The sequence below is a fragment of the Mastigoproctus giganteus genome, chromosome 9 (genome assembly GCF_048544385.1).
Source record: "Mastigoproctus giganteus isolate SK-2022 chromosome 9, ASM4854438v1, whole genome shotgun sequence".
Classification (NCBI taxonomy): domain Eukaryota; kingdom Metazoa; phylum Arthropoda; class Arachnida; order Uropygi; family Thelyphonidae; genus Mastigoproctus; species Mastigoproctus giganteus.
Window position 1 is genome coordinate 83,096,846 of NC_143583.1, and position 23,361 is coordinate 83,120,206.

At 34.0% G+C, this 23,361-nt stretch overlaps 1 protein-coding gene across 1 annotated transcript in view; it reads left to right on the forward strand.

Moving 5' to 3' along the window:
- snky (ubiquitin protein ligase sneaky) overlaps positions 1 to 22,828 on the forward strand; it is an 80,541-nt gene extending 57,713 nt beyond the window's left edge. Inside the window, exons 6-11 of the mRNA XM_090380714.1 lie at positions 7,471 to 7,597; positions 9,860 to 9,976; positions 10,185 to 10,327; positions 11,778 to 11,891; positions 15,931 to 16,113; positions 22,763 to 22,828. Of these exons, the coding sequence (XP_090236840.1) occupies positions 7,471 to 7,597; positions 9,860 to 9,976; positions 10,185 to 10,327; positions 11,778 to 11,891; positions 15,931 to 16,113; positions 22,763 to 22,828 (750 nt within the window). The remainder of the gene's footprint in view (positions 1 to 7,470; positions 7,598 to 9,859; positions 9,977 to 10,184; positions 10,328 to 11,777; positions 11,892 to 15,930; positions 16,114 to 22,762) is intronic.
- Positions 22,829 to 23,361: the final 533 nt, after the last annotated feature.

The window sequence follows — 23,361 nt, forward strand, 5'->3', positions numbered from 1 at the left end:
TTTCCTATTATGCTGTGACTTTAAGATCTATTAGAAACCTCATTTACAAACCTTGTGAAACATTCAAAAAGCTGTCTTAGTCCATCAAGGAAAAGCTGGAAAACGTAAAATATATCTTGAACATTCTCTGGTATACTCGATGTTACTGTCCAATGGAAAACTTGTAAACTTGATGGTAACGTTGGTTGCACTAAGAAAATGGTAGAATCAAAAACAAAACGCTGAGGTTAGAATTGGGCGTTCCACCATCATAACACAGAGGAAGACGTTTATTCTGTATCTTGTGGTACTATATTATTAACCACCATCCACATTTACTAAAGTGATCTCTCAGAAATCATTTAAATATGGGGAGCCGGTTACCCAGTTAATTCACGAATTCAATGCACGAATCATCGCTTAACTCGGTACTAAGGACCCAATGTACTACAACCAAGTGAACAACGAACAATCAGTGTACAACCACTGTATTTAAATTAATGATTGACATAATCGGGAGGCCATAATCGATTATTTCGATTGTGCCAAATCATTCAGTTATTTCGATTATACTCATATCATTCGAATGATTCATTCAATTGTGGAAAATCATTCGATTATATCATTAAAATTATAGCATTCGATTATATCATTAGAATTATATCATTCGATTATATCATTAGAATTATATCATTCGATTAGGGAAAAATCATTTGGTTATGTCATTCAAACAATTACTATTTAGTAACCATTAATCATTCGATTATTTCCATTATTGAATTCTCTCAATTCTGCTAATCATTCGATTATTGAATTCTCTCGATTGCTAATCACTCTATTATGCCCATCACCAATTATATCAAATTGTTCTTAGAGATAATTGTTATATTAGGCCAAGAACAATCGCATCCACCCACGTGTATTATTTCCATAAATTGAGTGTGCGTCCTCTAGACAGATTGACTGTTTTGCTGGACGAAAAACCAGTTTCCTGTGGGGGAGGAACCCTTGTTGTTCACTTCTGAGACCAACTAACTCAGCCATGAAAGAAAAAGGCCTATAAAAGTTCCTCGCGTCGTTAGCAGAATTCGAGCATGGGCCTTTTCCGCCCAGTGTGAGGAGGATGGTGATTATAACCACTATGCTATCCACGCGGACTTAGCCCTTAGAGATAGATACGAAAAAACTTTTTCAACACCGTCCAAGATGAATCTAGGTCTCTTGGATAGCACAGTTGATATAATCGCCATCCCCCCAACATCGGGTGGAAAAGGCCCGGGTTTGATCCCCGTCGATGACGCGAGGAATTTTTATGGATTTTTTTCTTGATGTGGTTGAGTTAGTCTGTCTCAGGCGAGGGTAGCGTGGTTTGTCCTCCTAGAAACTCGAGTTTTTCTTCAAGCTAACGGCAAATCGACGATAGAATACACACAATTTACAGACATATATATGATGCAACATGACCTAAGTTGCTGATGCGTCTAAAACCCTACACCATGAATCCTAGATGGTTTTTTGCCAACCAATAAGAATCCCCATTATAAATTATTTTTATTCTTTCATTTTTGTAAATAATTTTATATAACATCATGCAATTATTGTTCGGAGATAGTATCCCTAGCAAAATTAGTATAGTTTTGTTCAAGCTACTGTGTGCGCACCATACACCCACGAACACCGTTTTATTTTAAAAACGAGAAATATTTTCATGTTTGCGCATTTGGAAACTGTCTGATGAAGTGCTTCAATACTGAATACTGATGATAGAATTTCCGTTTTTATTTTAATCTTATTTTATTTATGTATGTTAGGGAAAACGAATACTCCTGCCTCTGAAAAAGTGTGAACAGTTGGAAATATACGACCCATTTGCTGTGAAGCTGTCAGCGGACGAGAAACGAAAACTGGTGAGTAACCGCCGTGATTACGAAGCGAAGTGTCACTGAGGTAGAGCGTATTTTGTGGAATAAACAAACAAGTGAAAAACACCGAATAACTTGGCTAACCCGAGGTCGTTATCTGCTTGCATGTTGATGCTCGCATGACTGTCGTTGGGTGTAAACCAAAATCATCTGATGAAATCAGCTCCTTCATTCTTTTTTTCTCCTTTCCTTATTTTTCCCATTGTTTGTTAGTGTTACTTCCATGCATTTGTAGATTATTTTTATCTAGAAACATTGTACATTATTAGCAATACCGATAATAGATTCATTTAGACCAGTGGTGACTTATGACTAAACCCCTGAAAGTATGCACGCTATCATCAGGTAAAATATGCAACAAAAATTCTGTGTAGCTACAAGGACATATTAAGGTTGGCTGGCGCACTAAACATAGGAACTGAGTGAGTTCTAACATTCACCCTATATTCTTCGTATACTGCTGGTGTCAGTAGAGCGCTAAGCAGAAAACTACGTCACTTTCCCTTCGAGATGGATGGCTGGATGAATGTTTAATTAGGGGAAAGAGAGTTCCCCTGTCTTCCCATAATTATCATGTATTCATTCTACAGTTGGACCTATTGTACTCTTTTGACCTACTGTTGGACCTGTTGGACCTATTGTGTGTACACACCCACACACGACCATTAACGGATTTTCCTTCTCAAATTTCAAAGCAAAAATTTCAGGAAAAATCCAAGACCGGTTAACTCGGCCACGGAGTTAAAATAAAAATTCACAAGACAGCCAAAACATAAACAATAAAATAAATGAAAGAAAAAATATAATTAGGAGTTAATAATAATACATTTGTTTCTTTTTTTTTTTTTATTTAGGCCGTTCATTCTTAAAAATACAACATTCTATTTTTTGTCGCAATAGGTCTGGGCATCAGTGACTTATGCAAAGATTCCCAACAGCGATGTCGCAACATATCGACTACACGCACACACACATCCGAAACAGTGGTTAAGACCAGTGTTCTACAGTTTGTGTGCCACCGTGAAATACTACATAGATTTTAAAATTCTTTAAGGAAGGAGGAAAATGCCTTCAGATTAGAGAAATGTGACAGCACTGTTGTATCATGTATTCATTATTAATTGTTCATTGTTCTCATCCCACAAAACGCTGATATAAGGGAATAAACAAATAACCATCATGTTTATATACTCCTACTCAATACGGTTAAACTTTTAAGAAATATGAGCTGTTGTCATCATCGCGCTACCTTTGGAGTGCCTCCCCCTTCTATCCCTGAATTGGGCATCGCGCCTCTCAATGCCTTTTAAACTTAGCGTGATACGCATTTAAGAAAAACTCACTTAGACAATTCAAAATATTTATTCTGAATAGCACCGCAAACGAAAATTAAAATCTTCTATTTTGTGAAGTCGATACGAAACTACTAATTATATTAGCTTATTTTTCAAAAATGGAAAGCAGATGTTTGAGATTGCTGTATCTGCCTCCCCTTAACAACTTCTGTGTTTAAACCCATTAAAAAAAAAAAAAAAAAAAAAACCGACAAATTTATAACGTCTATACTTCTGCCCAGTGGTCAGAGCAGGAGTGCAGCAGCATACGCTCTTTGAGTAGACCGGGGTTCAAGCCCCTGACTGCTGAATACGGTCGATCTGTCAACTTGCACTGGACCAGCGTGGCAGATTATGGTCCATTTCCTTCAACATGAGTTGTTGAGGAGGATTCCATTCTGCAGTGGGTTGATAATGGCTGCAGTCTACCTATGATCACACAGCTCTAAATGAAAGGCCACCAAGCAGTTACTCAGTCAAGGTCGAAACCAAACCCATATTCTGAATACTGCCGCTTTCGCAATAGATTTTTAGCATTTAAATAAAAATTTCAGGGATAAAATTTCAAGAAATACTGTTAGTTTGAAATTCTATCATCTAAATTATTGAAATCTTTTAAAAAATATGTGGATTATTAAGAGCAATATACTGCTTGTTAATTTACTTGAATATTGCTGTTTGGCTACTTTGACAAGAACTTCTTCTTTGCACAGTCTTAAAAATTCTGCACACCTCTGCCTTTCGCAAACTCATGCAGAATTTCAGCAGCTTCATGAAACGTTATAGTTATATATATATATTTTTTAAAACTTCAATTTTAATAGTAATATTTTTCCACTCACAGGCAAAGGGCTTTCCATTTTTCAATATTTCAGTTTAATTTTCCTATTTTGGTCTAATTCGATAAAATATTCGTTCGCACAAAGGGTAAGAATACTATAATGTAAGAAAGGGTCAACACTTTTAAAAGCTCTGGTGTAAAAAAGAAAATTCTGCCCCTCTCCACAACACGAAGAGGTCACAATAACCTTGTTCTCCTTTTGCTGCATCCTGAATGTTGTCGCGTGGACGTAGTCCCTTCCAGGTTTCCATCTTAACAGAGCCCTGCCGTAATGCTATGTATTCGTAATACAAGAGTAAGTCTCCTTTATCATTAATTGCTTTGACGGTTCATTTTCTGTATAAAAGACAACCTGTTCGCAAATACATAAATATTCAGACGATGTTTGTTTCTAATCTCCTGTTTTTAATTTACATTGCCTCTCTTTGCGAAAAATAAATTAATTGAAAATCTAATAAGAAAGCTAATATAAAACTCTCTCAAATGTTTTGTTTTCGAAAATGAAGCATTTGGGCTTGTATTAGTCATATAATTTTGCTTAATGCAATTACACTCACTGATATGTGATTCTCTCACAGAGATAGAAAATTAACAAATACAATTGAACCATTCTAGCAATGGGTTGAGTCATCGCTAGCAATGGTCACTACGTGCTAAGAAGTGCAGATGAGTTGAGTCATCGCTAGCAATGGTCACTACGTGCTAAGAAGTGCAGCATTTGTAAACTCCATTTATTGTACTAGGAACAAAAACCTAAAATCTATCGGAGTTTAAAAAGCAGATGGTTCTGTAAAAGAATACGCGGAGTTGAAATTGCAGGCAAAATAAGTAGAGTTGGGATACATAAAGCAACTTCGGAATACTACACCAAGTAGTCCACATCCTCTTCCAACTAAAGAATGCGATCCAGATAGGGTATAACGTCAGGCATCCAAGTCTACACTTACAGCAGCTGTGATTTGCATGGTTTTAATTAGTAAAAAGATGTTCTGCTCTGACGAATCACGTTTCCTTTGGAGCAGTGCCGATGGTAGACAATTTGAGACAATCGGCCAGAAGCACACAGTGCAGAACATGAGTCAACTATGATGCTACTAAAATACTGACTCAAATCGATAAAATGCCTTTATTAAACAAAATTACACATACTGACTGACTGTATAAACTGTATATTAAAATAAAATTAAAATGAAATAAGATGGTACATAACAAGAATAAAATATAAAATTAAAACCGCTAAAAAGATATTTAAAATTACTAAAAACCACTAAAACAGTTGCTTTCAACAGCAGCGGCCGCCTTCATCAGCAATAATGGTTGCAAGTTATGCGACAATCTATATATGTACACATACGCCGCAGCAGTTCCGCGACACGAACTATGACACCTGCTCACGGTCCACTTCTCATGCTTTGGAACCGGAAATGGAACGAACCACTCTAAACCGTTCGTCTTTCCCTAGGATAAGGGCTTCAAAGAGTGGATGAAAGCGACAGCCCTTATCCCTATTAAGACTATAGCGTCCAGACGAACATATCCTTAAACTCTCTAGCCATTTCCGGTTCCAAAAGCCATGCGCTCTATCCACAATCACGGCTTCTTTAGCTGCAATGCCATGCCCAGTTTCCCAGGCATGTTCAGCTACGGCTGAACCCACATAATTGGCTGTCTTGAGGGTTCTATCGTGTTTCCCAGGCGATCACGCAGTCTGCGTTTCGTTTCCCCCATATAACACGCATTTTGATGACAGCAGCGTCTTGATCTGGCAATATATATATATATTTTTTTATTTATTTATTTTATTATTATTTTTTTTTTTGTTGAGGGGAGGGGTACATTTGAGCCTTCTGATGAAAATGCGCCAATTTCTGACAGTTTGGATTATCTGGACGTTTTTGTGGATGCAGATCATTCAACGTTCCTTTTTTGTTCTTTAATGGTTTGCCATCTTTCAGCAAGACAAATGTACTATGCTACTAGACCAATTTTGCATGTAGACATGGTTTGTTCGAAAGACTCCAACCACCTTCCTTAACCTACCGACTTCCCAGATCATAATTATATTGAGAATCTTTTAATGTGGTTCGATGGACTTTATGACTAACGGGCATTATGTTATAATTAAGTGCAGGCGGCAGTTATGACCCCTCTTCTTTGATACCCAGTGGAAAAAGACAAAATGAAAGGAACTGCCGGGAGTTTTTCGCACAAAGACTCTGACTTTTTATCCCTCAAGTTACTAACATTTACTAACATGATATGCTGCACCTCATGAATTTAGCTGCTTTTTTAACGTAATATGGGATACTCCTCGCATCATGAGGGCTTCTCTATAGATATACTTCGTAATCTCGTTGTTGCAGTAGGGTCTTAGGCATATCAGTAACTTAGGTGATATTGCACCGTTTATATAATGTCAGTAAACTGGGTGTATTCTGTGGTCGATTTTCCTGTTTCTGGACGAAAAACACAAGTTTCCGGGAGAAAAAACTATGATATCCTCGCCTAAGACTCAGTCACTTTGTGAAAAAGGCCCATAAAAATTCCTCGCATCATTGATGGGATTCGAATTCAGGTCTTTTCCACCTGGGGGTGGAAAGGACGTTGATTATATCAACTGTACTATCCACGAGAGCTCATATAATCTCGTAGCACTATGCCACCGTTGTGTTAAAACTATTTATCTCATAGGGTTATTATATCTGTTTTAACTACCTGTTAACTGTTGAGTACGTCAGTCCATTTATTGACTTTAAATTATTACATATTTTAGATAATTAAAATGTAAAGTCTGTAAAGTCGGTACATTAGTGTTTTTACATTATTGGTTACACGGAATTTTTATACTATTTTTGGGTGCATTGAGATTTTCACGAAATTTTGTGTTTGAGTCTTTTAGAGAGATTTGTCCAGGTTGTTAAATTGTTTAAAATCGGACGAAACGTAAATTTTATTCATAAATATCACACAGGATATTTATCCACATACTGTACTCGTATATTGTAACTGAAGCGCTGGACATTGTGTTCGTTACCGAGTGCTAATTGTGAATATAAATGGTAAATATGGCTTAGAACACAATAGTGGGTATATAAGGTGATTGTTTTTTTTTTATATTCTTTGGTTTTACTTCTTTTTTTTTTCCTCTCCTTTTGGTTCTGGTTATTTCGGTTTGTTTTCAGTTTTTAAATACTTATTTTACACATTTTTGATCTAAATCAGTACGATATCTTATTATTTTTATAGATTATTATCAAAATTATTTCATATTTGTTTCTTTATACTCACTGCAAATTCCAATTTTAATTCAAGTGTATATTAAGGAAATTTCCTATTTATGACTGGAATGTATTTGGACTCTTTTAAAATTATTTTATTTTCCTATCATACATAGGTGGTAGATACTTTTCGCCTTGTAGGAGAAGCCGTAACTGTTTCTATCATTATAATGTTCGACTGGGTGTTCTGTGAATTCCTCATGTTAATCCAGCGACATGCCAAAATAGAATATCGCCAGTCAGGTACAGTATTTCAAAAGTGTTAAAACTATTACGAGTTTCTCATGGGAATTTCATAAAAGAATTTCTCTTCATAAATTCTTTTATGAAGTTAGCAAAAACATTTGGTGACTTCGAGCGCTGATCAGTGGGATTCTGGAAGCATTTGGATTTACCCCTTCTTGGTGGCACGCAACGCATTTCTAACTTAAATGCGGCATTCTGCAGGAAGCCTTTGGCCACTTCTTTTCTACACTATGCACAGGACATCTGGCTAAGCCTCTTAATAAAATTGCAATTTTTTTTTTAAATACCTATATATATTAATTAGAGATTGCATTTGTATTGAGGCGCGTAAAACTCATGTTGTCTTCACCATTGGCGCCATTTCTCCACTTGTTCACAAAACATATGCTCCAGTGTTTGCTTATATTTTTTGTCACTTTTTTTGTACTTTCTTATTCCACTGGTGTTTTTTCCCTTCTAGGCGGAAATTTCCTCACATGCAGCTATTTCCTAAATAGAATAACAAATAGATCCCTTCCAATTATCTCTCCATTGCACAAATAAAGAAATCCATCAACCGACAACTCTTACACTATCTTGGAACCTTTCACCGGATCAAGGATCACCAATGTGGATTCCGGCAGTGTCGATCCACTGGTGATATATTGACTTATGTTACTCATCTTTGGGCAAATTCGATGGAAAAATTCGGGGAACTCATCCAGTTATTCTTAACATTTCCAACCCTTTTGATTGTGTTTGGCATAAAAGTTCTTTTAAACAAGCGCTTATCTTATGGATTTCCATATTTTAATTTAGATGGTCGATGGCACTTTATCTTCTAGCGTCTCAACTACTGTGAAGTCTCCCAAGATTCAAGTCTTTCTCCCACTTTTTGAATATCCTCCATCAAATTCTTAAATTCCGATATTGACTTAAATCTCAAATGAGCGAAAAAATGTTAAATCCTTCTAAAACTCTCTCCTGTCTTAAATTTCATAAAAATGAGTATATACTCATTTCAGTGACACTGAGATTTCTATACAAGATCATAAATCTCATTAGGAATTACACTGACTTCTACTCAGCCTTAGAAAATGCAAGTGACAAATATTGCTTCCTCTGCATTAAAAAACTGGCATTTCTTTTTCGCTCTCGGTGTTACTTTTCTTCTAAACAAGTACTCACACTGTAAAAATCTAAAATTCGCCTACCATGGAATATCCCAAAAAACCGCTCTCAGACTTCTAGACTCCATTCAAAAGAGGGCAGTAGTGCATATATGAAAAAGATTAATTTTTTAAGAGCTAGTTTTTTTGTTATCAGTTTGCTAAATAAATAACTCACGAATTATTGCTGTTTTCTTATTATATCACAGCAGAAATTGTTATTAAAATTCAAGAGGATATAAGTTTAAAGTATATTACGAAAATGTTGACTGCATACTGCGACATGCGGTACTTTTTTTTCCCTCGTTTTATTTTATTAAATCACAGAGGATCCATAAAAAACGTGTTATATTTCAATTTTTTTTTTATTATTAAAAATCCAGAAGGTAATAAGCAAAGCATTACAAAAAACTTAGTAAATATTATATTGTGAGATACTTGTATGTGCAATGAAGTGAAAAAAATTACTTTTATATATTATTAGTTAACATTGGTAACAAGATAATTAGTTATCTAACCTTAATTAATGTATTAAGGTTAGATAACTAATTACTAAATAACCTTAATACATATATTTATAAAGTATATGAAGAATTATTTGTCTTAAGGTTAGATTAATATTGCTACAAAACTTTGTCGCTAGCTGAAAAAATTTACGCGATAATTAGTCATTTACTTTTTACTTCTATTAATCAGGAAAAAAATTTTCAATTAATTTAAGAAATAAAAATCAAAAGCGCCTGAAGGCAACGCACTGCATACATTACCTAACTTATTCAAATTCTTCAGGAAATTAAAATCGATCCAGCTACAACAACGTTGCTTTTGTTGATGTCTGATTTCCGGTCTGCTTCTAATTAAAATAGTAAAAAATGTTTAAAAGAAGTCATATCATTATTGAATAATTTGTTGTACATAATTATTCAGCAATGATAATAACATATAGATGAGATTGTTATATAATTTGATTCTTCTTCTGTTTCCATTCAGAGCAACTGGAGCTTAACAATAACAAAATATTACCAACCACACGGTATCCGAGATACTGAAAACATTAACCATAGCTAACCGAAATATGTTAAAAATAACAGAATAATTTATTTGATTATAGGAATTCACATAATGAAAATGACAATCTATGGGAACGGAGCAGTGGGAAATCTAGTAAGATCAATCTTGAAAGGGTTTGACAAGAAACACTCAATGGATTATGTGTCCAGCAATGCAGGTAGGTGCACACGAGTTTCAAATTCATACCTCACATCAAAATGAATAATTAAATTATTCTTTCATCCAGTTAGCTTTTCAGCGTGTTGCTTTTTAGAAATTTGTTTTCTTCTTAGCGTTTACTAATTGGCCAATATACTGTACAATGATATTAATTTAAACCCAATGAAAAAAGCTAAGTATCTAACCATCCGTTTCTTTCCATATAGAATGCCTTCCTTTACCTCGGAAAACACCTATCGAAGACATCATTAAGATATATTTGATCTACGTTCTCATGTGGATTTTGATGATTCTGGAGATTTATGGATTAAGATTAAGAAGAGTGATATGTTCTTTCTTTTATCCAAAGGTATTGTTATGCAAATTAATCATATCTTTTCCAAATATTTTTGAGGAGAAGTGAAACCACATCCAGTTGAATGTGATTTAATCTTCAGTGGACTAACCTTCAGTCTGCCACTGGAGCAGAAACAATTCAGCCTTGTTCGTTGTGATTCGCATTTTCCATCGTAAAAATGACTCCACCATTCTGACGATGGAAGTATCGAACAAAGAAATTCTTTTTTCCTTTCTTTTTTTTTTACAGTGTGTGTGGATGGTTGTTTTAACCTTTCATGTCCAGCAACGATAAACAGAGATGAATCCACATGAATAACTGCTAATTTTCGTCATCGTGAGTAATGCACGCAGCAACTGTCTTTTTCTTTTTCTTTTTTATTGTACTATAACGGCGCAAACGCCCTTTGCCGTGTATACAGTATTACTAAATACTTAATGATACTAATATGCATTATACATAAATATACACTTTCATATTATTTCCTAAAGTAATGCCAAATTAACCTCTTTTCATTGTGGCGCTGGTGTAGTTTCTATGGTTACCATTATTCGTTCTCCATATGCAAGTAACACGAGGACTATACTTTCGGTGAAGTACAATTAATTTCATAATGTTTCATCGAATTAAAATTACACTATTTTCAAAGGCACTGTACTTTAGTTAGAAAAGTTTAGAAGACTTTTGAGAGTTTGGTTATTGTTATGCCATACCATGTTCCTAAAGGAGTAATTTATTTTGAAATTTATGAGCAGAAATACCGCATCCGTTCTAAAGAAAATACCAGATGCTGCAGCGAAGCTCTTTTCGAGATTAAACAAAGTGCATTCACACTGACAGGAAAAGCCAAATTTTGGTTTCTCTCTCATCACTTCGAAAGTCGTTTTAAGTTTCCAAGAAGAGAAAAAAATAAAAAGGAGAATAATGGAGGATATTCACAGTACATTGAGATTTAAACCGGAATTTAAAACTTTTATAAGGTTTATTTACTTTAATATTTTAAAATATTACTATAAAATCCAGTTGACATTAAAACAAAACTGAGATTAATGTCAAATATTTTAAAAATTGAATATTTTAATTTTTTGTTAAATGAATATTGAAATTAATTAAATTTTCCTACAGTATTTTATTAATTGAAAATTAGATATTAATTAATATTAACATTTAATTTTTAAATCATGAAAGGTTTTGATTTTAATTTTGTCAATTAAAAATTAAAATAGCATTTTTAAAAAAGAATCATTTATTTGCCTAATCTCTATAAAAATTGTATTTCATAAATTGCCAGTTACTTAATAGAAATTAATAAAATCTGAACTGTAACAGGATATTAGATTTTGAGATGGAATGGAATACAATGACTGATTTATTACAATTATCTCTCGATACTCCCTTAATTAAGGGATGTCCCGTACGCTCCTTATCCGGCTTTTATAAAGTCTATTTTATTTTTCTATAGAGAGAAAAAAAGAGGACTCTGTTTTTGTATAATTCACGACTAAAGAAACGCAAAGCCTTCATGCGTCACGTGAGTCATCGTATCCGAAAGCAGGCACGAGATAGAGCCATTTCGGTAAACTTCCTTAAAGATTATTATCATTATCATTTTCCTTAAAAGGTTATCGGTGTGTAAGGATACAAGTCAATCATTGCAACGTAACATTGGTGGAACCAAGTGGTGGCTGTGCATTCTGTACACTGAAACATTCACTCTCTCATTGTGTTGCTTTGCTTTTCTTTTTTTTTCTTTTTTGTGTTTGATAGTTCTTCCTCCCTCTCTCTCTCTCTCTCTCTCTCTCTCAGTCTTCTGTACTCTTCATATTAGAGTCGAGAGTCCAGGCAGTTCCAAATGTTTATTTATTTTATTTATATATTTAATGATTGAGGTCATTCATAGATAACATGATAGCCATTCTAATAACAGTGTACATGTAATAAAATTCCAAAAGTTGATTTTCAAAACGTAAAATATAGCATTTAATTTTTAAATCATAAAAAGTTTTGATTTTAATTTTGTCAATTAAAAATTAAAATAGCATTTTTTTAATAAATAAAAGGTCATTTATTTTCCTAATCCTTTAGCAAAAATAATAAAATTCGTAAAAATGATGGATGTTTTTAGCAATTAATTATTTTAACACATTCAGGAATTAATTGTTTTTAAAAGTTTACAGTTAACTGTATTTAAAACTTTTACAATTTATTATTGTTAAAACTTTTGCAATTAATTGCTAAAAATAATTAATTATGAACCTTATTTCGAACAGTTATTTGATCCTTTACCATAAAATAGAATTCTTTCATTTATTGAAATATTAAGTAAAATTAAGTTTATTATAGTTTATTATTTATAATAATTTTATAAATCCATGCATCATTTAAAACATTGAATATGAAATCAATCGATTTACTGAATTTACTAAATTAAATATCGGGTATTTGTTTTCTATTTGAATAAAATAAATTAAATTATTTATATTCATGGGAGACATCTATTTCATGCGTATCACCTAAAAGTAATATTTTGGTAAATCCACTTAAATTTATAATAATTATCCCGAGCATTATTTTCGAATGTTTTTTAATAGTACAAAGGGAGATAGAATTCAAAATCTATGAATAACATTGAATAGTCAGTCATTTCGTTTTCTAATTCAAATAAGAAAACAATTTCTGATGCAGCCTCCCGGAAGATAACAAATGAGATTCATTTTTTAAAGAGATCATTAACATTTACATTATTTGAATATATTGTTTTTATAACAGAAATTTCATAAAATTATTCTATATAGATTCTAGATATTTTATGTTATCTGATCTGATTGTCCAAATAACATAGTCATAAAATTATAGGAGCAGCACAATTTTTCTGGCTTTTATTAAAACATTGTCTTTTTTAAAATAATTATTTTATATAAATTAAATGAATCATATTAATTAAAAGGAGGATCTGATAATGATTGTTGTACATAACTTCAAATGGAAGATGGTCCTGTGAAGATGAGAGGAATGAAAGATTATACTTATAAATGTAAACATAAATTGTATAAAGTATAGAGTATCCTTTGGATAAGCTGTAAAATAAAGCATCTTTTTATTAAAAGTGACTATTTTTATTGCAATGGATGTCTTAATAAAAGGGTTGATGATTTATTTAAACGTTTTGCTTCAATTTTGTCTTTGATGATGGAAGGTGGAATTGGCAACTGCAATTCTTGCACAAGACCAATATTTAATATGAGTCGTCCCTGAAAAAAAAAAAATAATAATAAATTTAAAGATATGAATTACACACAGCAGCTGGCTGTGGCATATTTTGTGTGTGTATTTACAAAAAGGTATTGCCCTTGAAGTATTCCTTCAAGAGCAATATCATATAAAGCAGTGGTATGAAAACTGTATTCTGCAGACAAGTCCATGGGGTGCATTGCAAGAAGGTGTACTTCCTGTTCAATGTACCATGATTTACATAGCAAAAATTAGTATGTTGAATGAGCTTCCCCCCCCCCCCAGAATTTCTGGAAGCCAAGATAAGTGATTGAATCTAGATAAATCTGCACTTTGTAATGAGTAAGGGCATTTTGAAGGTGGATTTATTGATCACAATGAAACAGTGATATTTTAAGAGATCTGGTAAAGCTAAAAATCAAAAGAAAAAAGGGTTCCTTGGCTTACAAAAAATGTTTGCATGACATTGATAAGAAATGAATGCTAAAGTAGCAATATCATTAACCTCTTCAAATGATGTAAAAATACTGAACAATTCATATGTATCCTTTGAAATATAATCAAATTGCCAGTAGTGTCATGGGCATTAATTATTTTTAATCAATTAAGAACTGAATATCCTGGAATTTTTTATAATTTTTTTTCTCTATTTCTTTACTTTGTTATAAGAGATTTTGATTTCAGAAAAACGTTGGATTGATTATATTATAATTAAATATATTAATTACTGTTTTTGTGCAAATAACCAGTGCCTTTTTTTTCTAAAAAAATTGAAATCAAAAAGGGTGCATGGTTTATTCACAAATTTAATCCCAGATGTGCCAGATGAGTAAATAAAAATGCTATGTTTTTATTTGCCTATCTGACAGCAGTCTAAATGAAATATTTTGTGTATTATCAACATTTATTAAACCATGATTTGCAATGTGGCACTGCATAAAAAGGGTGATTCGCTCTTTTTGAAATGAATGTTCTTAGCAATTCACGCAATTCATTCAAAATCAGAATCATGTGATTTTGAATAATCAAGGATCTATATATCGGTTGGCAGACAACAAAGAGCAATGGAGAAGACGTTCAAAGGAGACTCAACCCATATTAAGAAGAATGAAAGATTAAATATGTAATCCAGTGGTACTTGTTAAGTAAGATGGCACCAAAGTACAAATGATGAAAGGGAAAAAAAAAAAAAAAATCTGAAAATCTTTATATTTAAAGAAAATGGAATATAAATGATACAATTTTTCAACCAATTGCAACACATTTTGTTACTCTTCCATCTCGGATTCCCTCTCAATAAGAATAGTCTCATTTTTATGTGCACTTATTACATTTTTTTTTTTTTTATTTATTGTGCTAGGTGGTCCTAGCCACACCTTGGCAAACACCAAAGTATATTTAGAACAATACTGATACTTATTTACAGGCGCTTTCGTCGCTGGTGGGCAGGAGCAGTAGTGCGCAGCACACGCTTCTTGATTAGACAGGGGTTCGAACCCGTGACCACCGGATGAGGAAGGTCAGGGAATGACCACCGCATATTCCCAACCCGAATAAAGGATGAGGGCTGACGTCAGGAAGGGCATTCGGCCTTCCTGACGTCAAAATTGCATGCCAAAACAATAAAAACGCTGACCCCATATAATAATGGGAAATGGCGAGGACAAAATATATATATATATTAATTAAAAGGATAGAAATATATGTTTTAACTTACTTGGTCACTCTAACGTGCATAATGAAACTGAAACATAGAATAATAAATTTTAGATTGACAAACAAAAATCGAAGCTGTCCCGTATTTATTTAGTATTCGGGTGCTGAAACTAGAAAAAACCAATTAGGAGCAAATTGTGTTTTGTACCTTGAAGTAAGGAGCAATAATGGTTACAGATTGTAACGCATGAGAAGCTAACGCAGAAACTCAAACAAAAAACTTAATTTCTAACCCTCAGATTATCTTCCCAAATAAAGTAAATCTCTTCGTTTTGTATATAAAATTTCTATGTCGACATATTCTATCAAAGAGACAGATGTTTGTCCTACATACATACGTATAGAGCCTGTGGTAAAACCTCGACACATCGTAAACTGAATAAGTGTACTAAAATATTCTGCTATGGCAGATAGTTGTCAGAGAAATATTCGCTGCTAGTTTAAGAATGACATGTTAGATGAGGTTCTCAGATAACCTTGCTCCTGGTATCAAGGTCCTACTGTATATGTATATATGCTCAAGGAAAGCAATAAAATGTAGAATATTCAATCCTCACCGTTCTAGTAACTTGGGAGCGTTTTCGTAGATGTCTGATAACACGTCTACATAATGTTTTTTTTTTTTTTTTCAGTTTGATTTATTTATTTTTTTGTTTCTTTTTTAACAGATAGACGAGGGACTTTTCGCAGCACTTATTCGTGAATATCCGCGTGCATTAGGTTGGCTAAGGAAACTTGGTTTTGGTAAACGTTCTTGTCTGCTATGTGGAGACCCAGAAAGAAGAGATTTCCGTGAATGTGACCTAGGATGCCGTTTTCTGAACTGCCCGGCCTGCTGGAGAGAAATGAAGGTGGGTAACTTAAATCCAAATATGTTCTGTTTTAGACAAGAAGCGTAAATAATGAAGGCATCATCAAAATTTCAGGATTAGATTCTCTAACAGGAAAAGCGTATTTGATGCTTATATCACTTGTCCTTGCCCTGTTGGAAAGATTCAGTCCTAATCTTCTCCGGACAGATAATCCGGTCGTGGAACACACCAATTTAAAAACATGACACACTGACCCCTGAATTGTTTTGTCCTTATACCAAAACAACCCAACTCTTTGCTCAATAAACATTGTTCGTGAATAATTTATTTAGCAGCCACCTTCCAGCCTGAAATATAAGTTAATTTTAAATTGGATTTAGCTTAAAAGGAACTCAATCATGCAATCTATCTATTTTTAAGATTGGTTGTCAAACTGTCTTCGCAGTTCTGATCATGTCCTCATCATCCTTAAATTGAGTTCAATGGTTTCTAAACAAACAAAATAATCACTAGACGCTAGATCAGCCATATGAGGGGGACTATAACAATTTCGTTTTTCTAGTCCACAGTCTTCAATTTTAGCATGTGCAACTTGAGCTTTGTGAGCAAGGAGGTTTTCATGATTTAACTTTTCACTTCCTTCCTCTCGAACTGCAGTTTTTAATATTGAAAAATGAGTAATAATAATTTGATATTGATAATTTGATTCTTTTGATTCTAGAAAACCGAAAGCATGAAATTTTTCTGGTTAACAGAAGGGTTCGACATTTTGGAAGGCTGGAGGTGACTTATGCTTCCATTTGATTGCCTGCAACTTGGATTTGGACCGCAATCAAAATAATCTAGATTTTTTACTGCTACACGATGATTAAAGCTTAATGAGTTCCCGGAACATTTCTTTATCTCCTCTTTTAAATGTTTGAGTTCCCTTTTGAAAATCCTGGAACCGCCCCTAGATTCAGGGTCACAAAAATGCTGTTATATTTGACTGATAAAACATGGCAACTTTTTTAGCCCAAAGAATATTACTAAAAATTAATTTTAAAATTTTCTTTACTGAGTCCACTCTCTTATGTTTGCCCTAAACAGAAAGATTTCTGTGCAGCCTTCTAGAGGCGCCTCCGTAGTCAGGTGGGAAGGAGCAGCAGCACACGCTTCTTGATTAGACCGGGGTTCGAGCCCGTCACAACCAAATACGAAGGATGCGGAAAGGTCAGGGAATGACCACCGCATATTCCAGGAGCAATATGGCCTTAGTTACTAATGCCCCTAAAAACCAAATAACAACAACAACAGCAGCCCTCTAGAAAAGTTTAGACATTGCCATATACATATAGATTATTGTCAAAATGCTTAGGTGGGATATTTCGGACATTTTGACTTTTCTGTCCACTTCTGATACATTCTTCTTTCGCTTTCCGAAACGTTTGATTCCATTAAGACAATTGTTTCAGGATTATTTGCTTTAGATGGCGACCGGACCTTGGATTATTTTGATTATTCTGATTTTAAAATATATAGCGTAATTGATCAAAACGTTACGCCTATATAACAAAGAGGTGATCGTGAGTTCGAACCCCACTTACGATTTAAAGGAAACTTTTTTTTTTGGTAAAGGGATCCTGGTTGTATCATTAATATGATTAACCACAAGTAAGGAGCTTGTGGGTTTCGGTCTGTACGCTGCCACAAAAAATATTAGGGCTGTTGTGAACTGTGGCTCCGAAATTTTTGACTCCCTTAAATCAATATGTTCTTGTATGCATCCATGATGAATGAAAAAGCTCTTTTGTCCTCGGCTATCTCTGGAATAAATCTATTCACGAGAAATTTATTTATTTACGCAATTATCAGAACTTTTTGAACACCCCTCGTGAGTTCTTCAGTTGTCAGGGGGCATTTATTTATCATAAGCGCATCTATTTTCGATTCAAAAGTTATTTCTTGCCTATTGGAACACGCACAAAAATTGTTAAATGGTAATAAGGAATAAATTTATTAGTTGTAAATTACTTTAACAGACCAATGAAACAAATAGAGAAGATTGGGGTCCCAGAAACCTTCTTCTGATAGAGGATATTACACTAAAACTTCCATATAACTAATTATTGTAATTTTATTTGTTGATGTTAAAACTTACACAAAAAAAACTTTTAACAGATATTAATATTATGATGGAAAATGGCGTGCTTTTTTTCACATTTATTTTTTGTGTCAGTAGATCTGGTTTCTACACAGTTTTTTTAATGTGATGGAAACAATTACCTGTGGCTAATGCACGAAGTTAAAAATCACCTATTCCCCTAAATTGAAAAAGCGAGAGAGAAAGAGGAAAAAAAAGGGATGAAAAAACAAGGACAAATTGCCGTGAAGGCTAACGTAATCCAGCGTAGTAAAATAAAAAAAAAAAAAGTCCTTTCGTTACGGTTATAACATTAGTAACAGATTGTAAAAGAATTACTCAATTTCAGAAGAGCATACCGTAAGGAGATTAAGTAGATGTATACAAAATACCACAGCGCCTCTCGTGCAATGGGTTCACTGACTTAAAGAAACCTTAGAGTGGAAAACAACTGCTGCTTATGTCACTTGATGTCCAAGAAAGTGTAATTCCTCCTTAGTTCAACAAAACAATGAAATGCTAGCAGCTCATCAGGTTTTTTCCTTCTAATTTCAAGGCAACAGTCTTAGATAGCACACACAACGAAGAAATTCCGTTTTTTATCTTCACAGAACTGAACGATAGCAGATTTAATTAAATTTTGAAGAGAGACGGTATCACACAATACTGTTGAACTTTTACTCTCTTTTTTTGATTGCTACTGACTTTTAATGATAGCTAATCTCGGTAGCATCTTTCTTCTGTTCATGTCCAATTACTGCGGATTTATGGCTGAAAATGCTCAAGTAACTGATGCAGCCCTGCGCCATGGAGGAAGTGAAGAAAACTGCTTTTTCAATCGAAATCAGGTAACCGATTTCTGGCGGTGGTGTAGGGGTTTTTTCGCAGTTATTACCCAGTTCATTCTGCAGACAAACAAACCAGCCTTAGAACACAAGCAAGTTATAAGCACGAAACACAGGCTTACAAATTGAGTTGCCTTGCCAATATCTAAAACCAGTTATCCAAACTGAACACCCTGAGGAAACTAGCGAAATCATACCTTATCCAAACAACCATCTTTGCCTAGATGTATAGGAATAAATCTTTACTTATAAGTAAAGAAGTTATTGTCCAAGGTTGAAGTTATTGTCTTCAGTTTTCCTCAAAGAAATGAGTAGGAAGAAATTGCAAACGTACCAAGCCTTGCTGCTTAAGGCGATAAGGATACTAAAAAGCTAGAAATCGACTTCGATGAAACCTGTAGCTTCCTGCATGTTGTAGACCCATTTTATTATTGAGGAAAAATCTTGGAGGCAAATTTTCTGGACATTCCGGAAAAACTGAAAATTTGCAGAAAATAAAAACTCTTGAACCTGGAAGTAGATCACAGTGTCCAGATAAAGGTTTTTCCAGCGCATGAATGTTTTTGTTAATCATAAAAGCAAGTAACATTTTCTCAAAATACGAATATATTAATACCCAAAAAATAATATAAAATGGTTCATCACATACAAGCCAATATGTATACGTATTCAGACAATGGCCAGTATTTTATTTTATTTTATTAATAAAAAGATACACAACAGGTAACCATTAACAGTGTATCTGAGATCAGATCAATAAACATAATAACAATAATGTGAAATCCTACAGGACGATAAACATTGATACAAATTCAAACAATAAAGCATATGTACAAAAGAGGATTGTATTAAGTTAAGTTACCGGTAAAACAAGTAATAATTAATCCGTTAGAGAATAGAAAAATAATATAACAAATAATAAGCTACAATAATTAGATGTGAGCTAGTCACTTTGCAGTTTAAGTGAAGAGGCAAACTTGTGGATGGAGTTCATCAGTGATTGGGAGTTGTCAAAGAAGTCAATGCGAGAGTCATTTGCTGATTTGCTGATTCTGTTCAGTGGACTGAACTTCATTAAGTCCGTGTTGGCAGAGTCAAGGCGAAACGGTGTAAGGTTCCTGACTTGTCTACAGGGAGCATTGAAGTTTATTTTACTCAGGATATCAGATGCTTCATAAATTCCAGTGATTACTTTGGCTAGGAGGGCGATGTCAGCAGTAACTCTTCTAGCGCACAGAGGCCTTAGATGAAAGTAATCACACAGCGATTCATAATACACTGAGTGATAGAATAGAGGATTGCGGTACGTAAGGTAACGGATAAAGTTTTATTGGACTGCTTCAATTTTGTTAGTTAAAGTCTTTGTGTGAGGATTCCAGATGGGTGAACTGTATGTTCTTTATTAAACAAATATTACATTATGGAAGCAATTTCATACGTCTAGCTAATAAAAAACAAAAAAATATGGAGCAATAGCAGATTCCGAGCAGCTGCCATTTCGGAAGACCTAGCACCAACTGTTTATACAAAAAGAATATACATAGGCGAAGAACAGTGGTAAGGTTGACTGTCCCTGATCCCAAAGGAATTGCTTTCGTGATTTAAAGATCACTAAAGATTGGAGAAACTGTCGTAAGGCGTCATGGTAGGAATGCAATCCTTGTTTCGTCATTCCTTTTAAAACTCTCGTTCTTATACGAAATTCATCTCCTAATCTCCCATCGTTGAAAACAGCGAGAAGAAAATGAAATTATAAAAATATCAATTTTATTATTAATAAATCCAATTCTAATTTGAAAATTTGAAGAGTAGAAAAATAACCTATTGTCCAAATTGAATTTTTGCGCTTTCGGTTCCATTCCGAATGTCATTGGCAGCTTCCGTCGATCATTAATTACATTTCTTTTGAATTGTGAGAGTTGTGTTGTACCTTTATATAAAAATAAAGCTGACTTAGCAACTTAATTTTCTCCAAATTCTTCTACTGATGATCTCTATAAATCTCCTCCTACATACCGAACACAACCCAGTCAATTCCGCCCTTTTTTTTAACTTTTTTTTTTTTTTTTTGGCAGAAAGAGATTATAATAATCTTTATATCAGCAAGTCACAAGCTCCGATGTCATATCTCAAATGGTACCCCAGAGCTAGCTTATTACTAGTGTTGCTTTTAGCGTCCTTTATTCGATTGTTTTCCTTCTGCAAGAAAATTAACCCATATCTCTCAACTTGCTAAAAAGGGAAGGCAATTTTCTGCCATTCAGTCATCATTGTATTGGCCTTCAGTCTTCTTAAAGTAATGTAGAAATACATTGACCGCCAGTCCTACACTACCTCTAAACCATCCGTCCAATTGATGATTGCCAATATGGGTTTTTTCAGTGTCCATCACAAGGCGATCTTTTCAGTTAAGTCACTCATATATATATATATATATATATATATATATATATGGATAAATTGGATGTAAATGTTTGAAGAGCATCAAATAGTAGTTCTAAGCATTTAAGCCACATTTGATCAGGTTTGACTGAGAGTCTTCTGATCCTTGTCTTCCACCTTTGGTAATTGATCGCCCACTTTCATCGCTGACTATTCACTAGATATAATAACGGAGGGTCTCTGTCTTAAAACTACTTGGCCAATGTTTGAACACCTCAAGGGTGTCTTTATTTACCTACACTTTTCATTATTCACATAATGAAATTCTAACGGCTAGATGTTTATGCTTTAGGAGTGGCAATGAGATAACGTAGTCAATTCTTCAGTTCCTTCTACAAAATTCTCTTTTCATATTTGTAGCGGTGTCCCTCTATAAAACGTTTCTACTTTACCTCTTTCTGTCTTCTATATGCCTTTTCCATAGATATTTCCATATGCGCTTTTCCGAACAGAAGACAATCAAATTTCCTACAGTCAAAACGCCAAATTGGTCAAAATACCCACATCGAAATCCCCGCCAAATTGATTAAAATACCAACATTTACATGTCACAGTGCGCACATTTTTCGATTGCTGAATAAAAATTTGAATAGATTCTCTATCACCTAGAAATGGTTTCAGGTATGTATCATGTATCCTATTCACAAAATAACGTAGTCTTTCAAGGCGATTTATGGGCATCCTGTACTGTGTATTGGCATCGGTAATTCCTCTTCTTTCTTTCAGCGTTAAAATTCAAAATTATCGAACTAAAGTTTCTTCGTCGAGGCTAATTCCTCTGCCTGACAAAAAATTAAAATCCTGTGTTTACAAGTTACTTCTCTTTTTCCATCCTTCCATTGTTCTACAGTACGACAGAAATTTGTATTCGCTATAAAAACTGCCAGTGGGACCTTTCCTGTGTTTAATTGTTTTTCTTTTAAAATAAAATTAATTTTATTTTAAAAATGATGGCGCTGCAAACACTTCCACGAGTGTTTGCAGCGCCATCATTGCCAACGGTCACAACGGGGCTGAGGGACAGCTAAAGTTCCCCGGGGAATTTTTTGTTTTATGTTATATAATTGTCAATTTTTGATGACTGTAAAAGCTACTGATATGGAACATGAATCCCCCGCCCCTCCTTTTCTGGATGCGCCACTACACTACTCTAATGATCTTTGTTGGCTGGTAGCAGATGTCCTTACCATAGATTACAGTACTTGGTTTTCATAATAAAATTATCTTTTGACTAACTGGGCATTTATTTCAACATTCATTTGGTTTCCTTTTTGAATAGGGAAGGTGTTATGTGTGTGTAGCTGACGATGAAGAAGATTCAGAACTGTCAGATGACGACTTTTAAACGAACTGGCGAATGCAATCATGGAAAATCCACACAGTAACAAATACTGGAATGTTGGTCTGAATAACAACTTCAAGTCGAAAACCAAAATTACAAGAAAATTCTAATCATTTTGATTACTTACTTATGGAATTGGTTTTATTAAATGTTTACTCAAAAAACTAATAAATTTATCATAATATTCTTCTTTGAAATTAATAAAATTTATGATGTTTGATTACTTGGAATATCTGAATATGGTGTCCCGTTATATCTTGCAAGCTTCGCTGCAGTACTTTATTACAACATTTTGAAGTTGACATTCGCACTCACTTTTTTTATGTCAAATTTTAGCTTGACCTCAATACTCTCAACTTTTGTCGTCCCATTTGAAGATGAAAAATATATCCTGTCCTAATATAGTAATATTCATTTAACGGATATAAACTTCCGTGTCTATATAATGATTTTGATTTCTCCCACGTCTAGTACAGTGGTTATAACCGCAGTCCTTCCACACTCTGTGAGAAAGGGTATCGGTTCGATACCTGTCT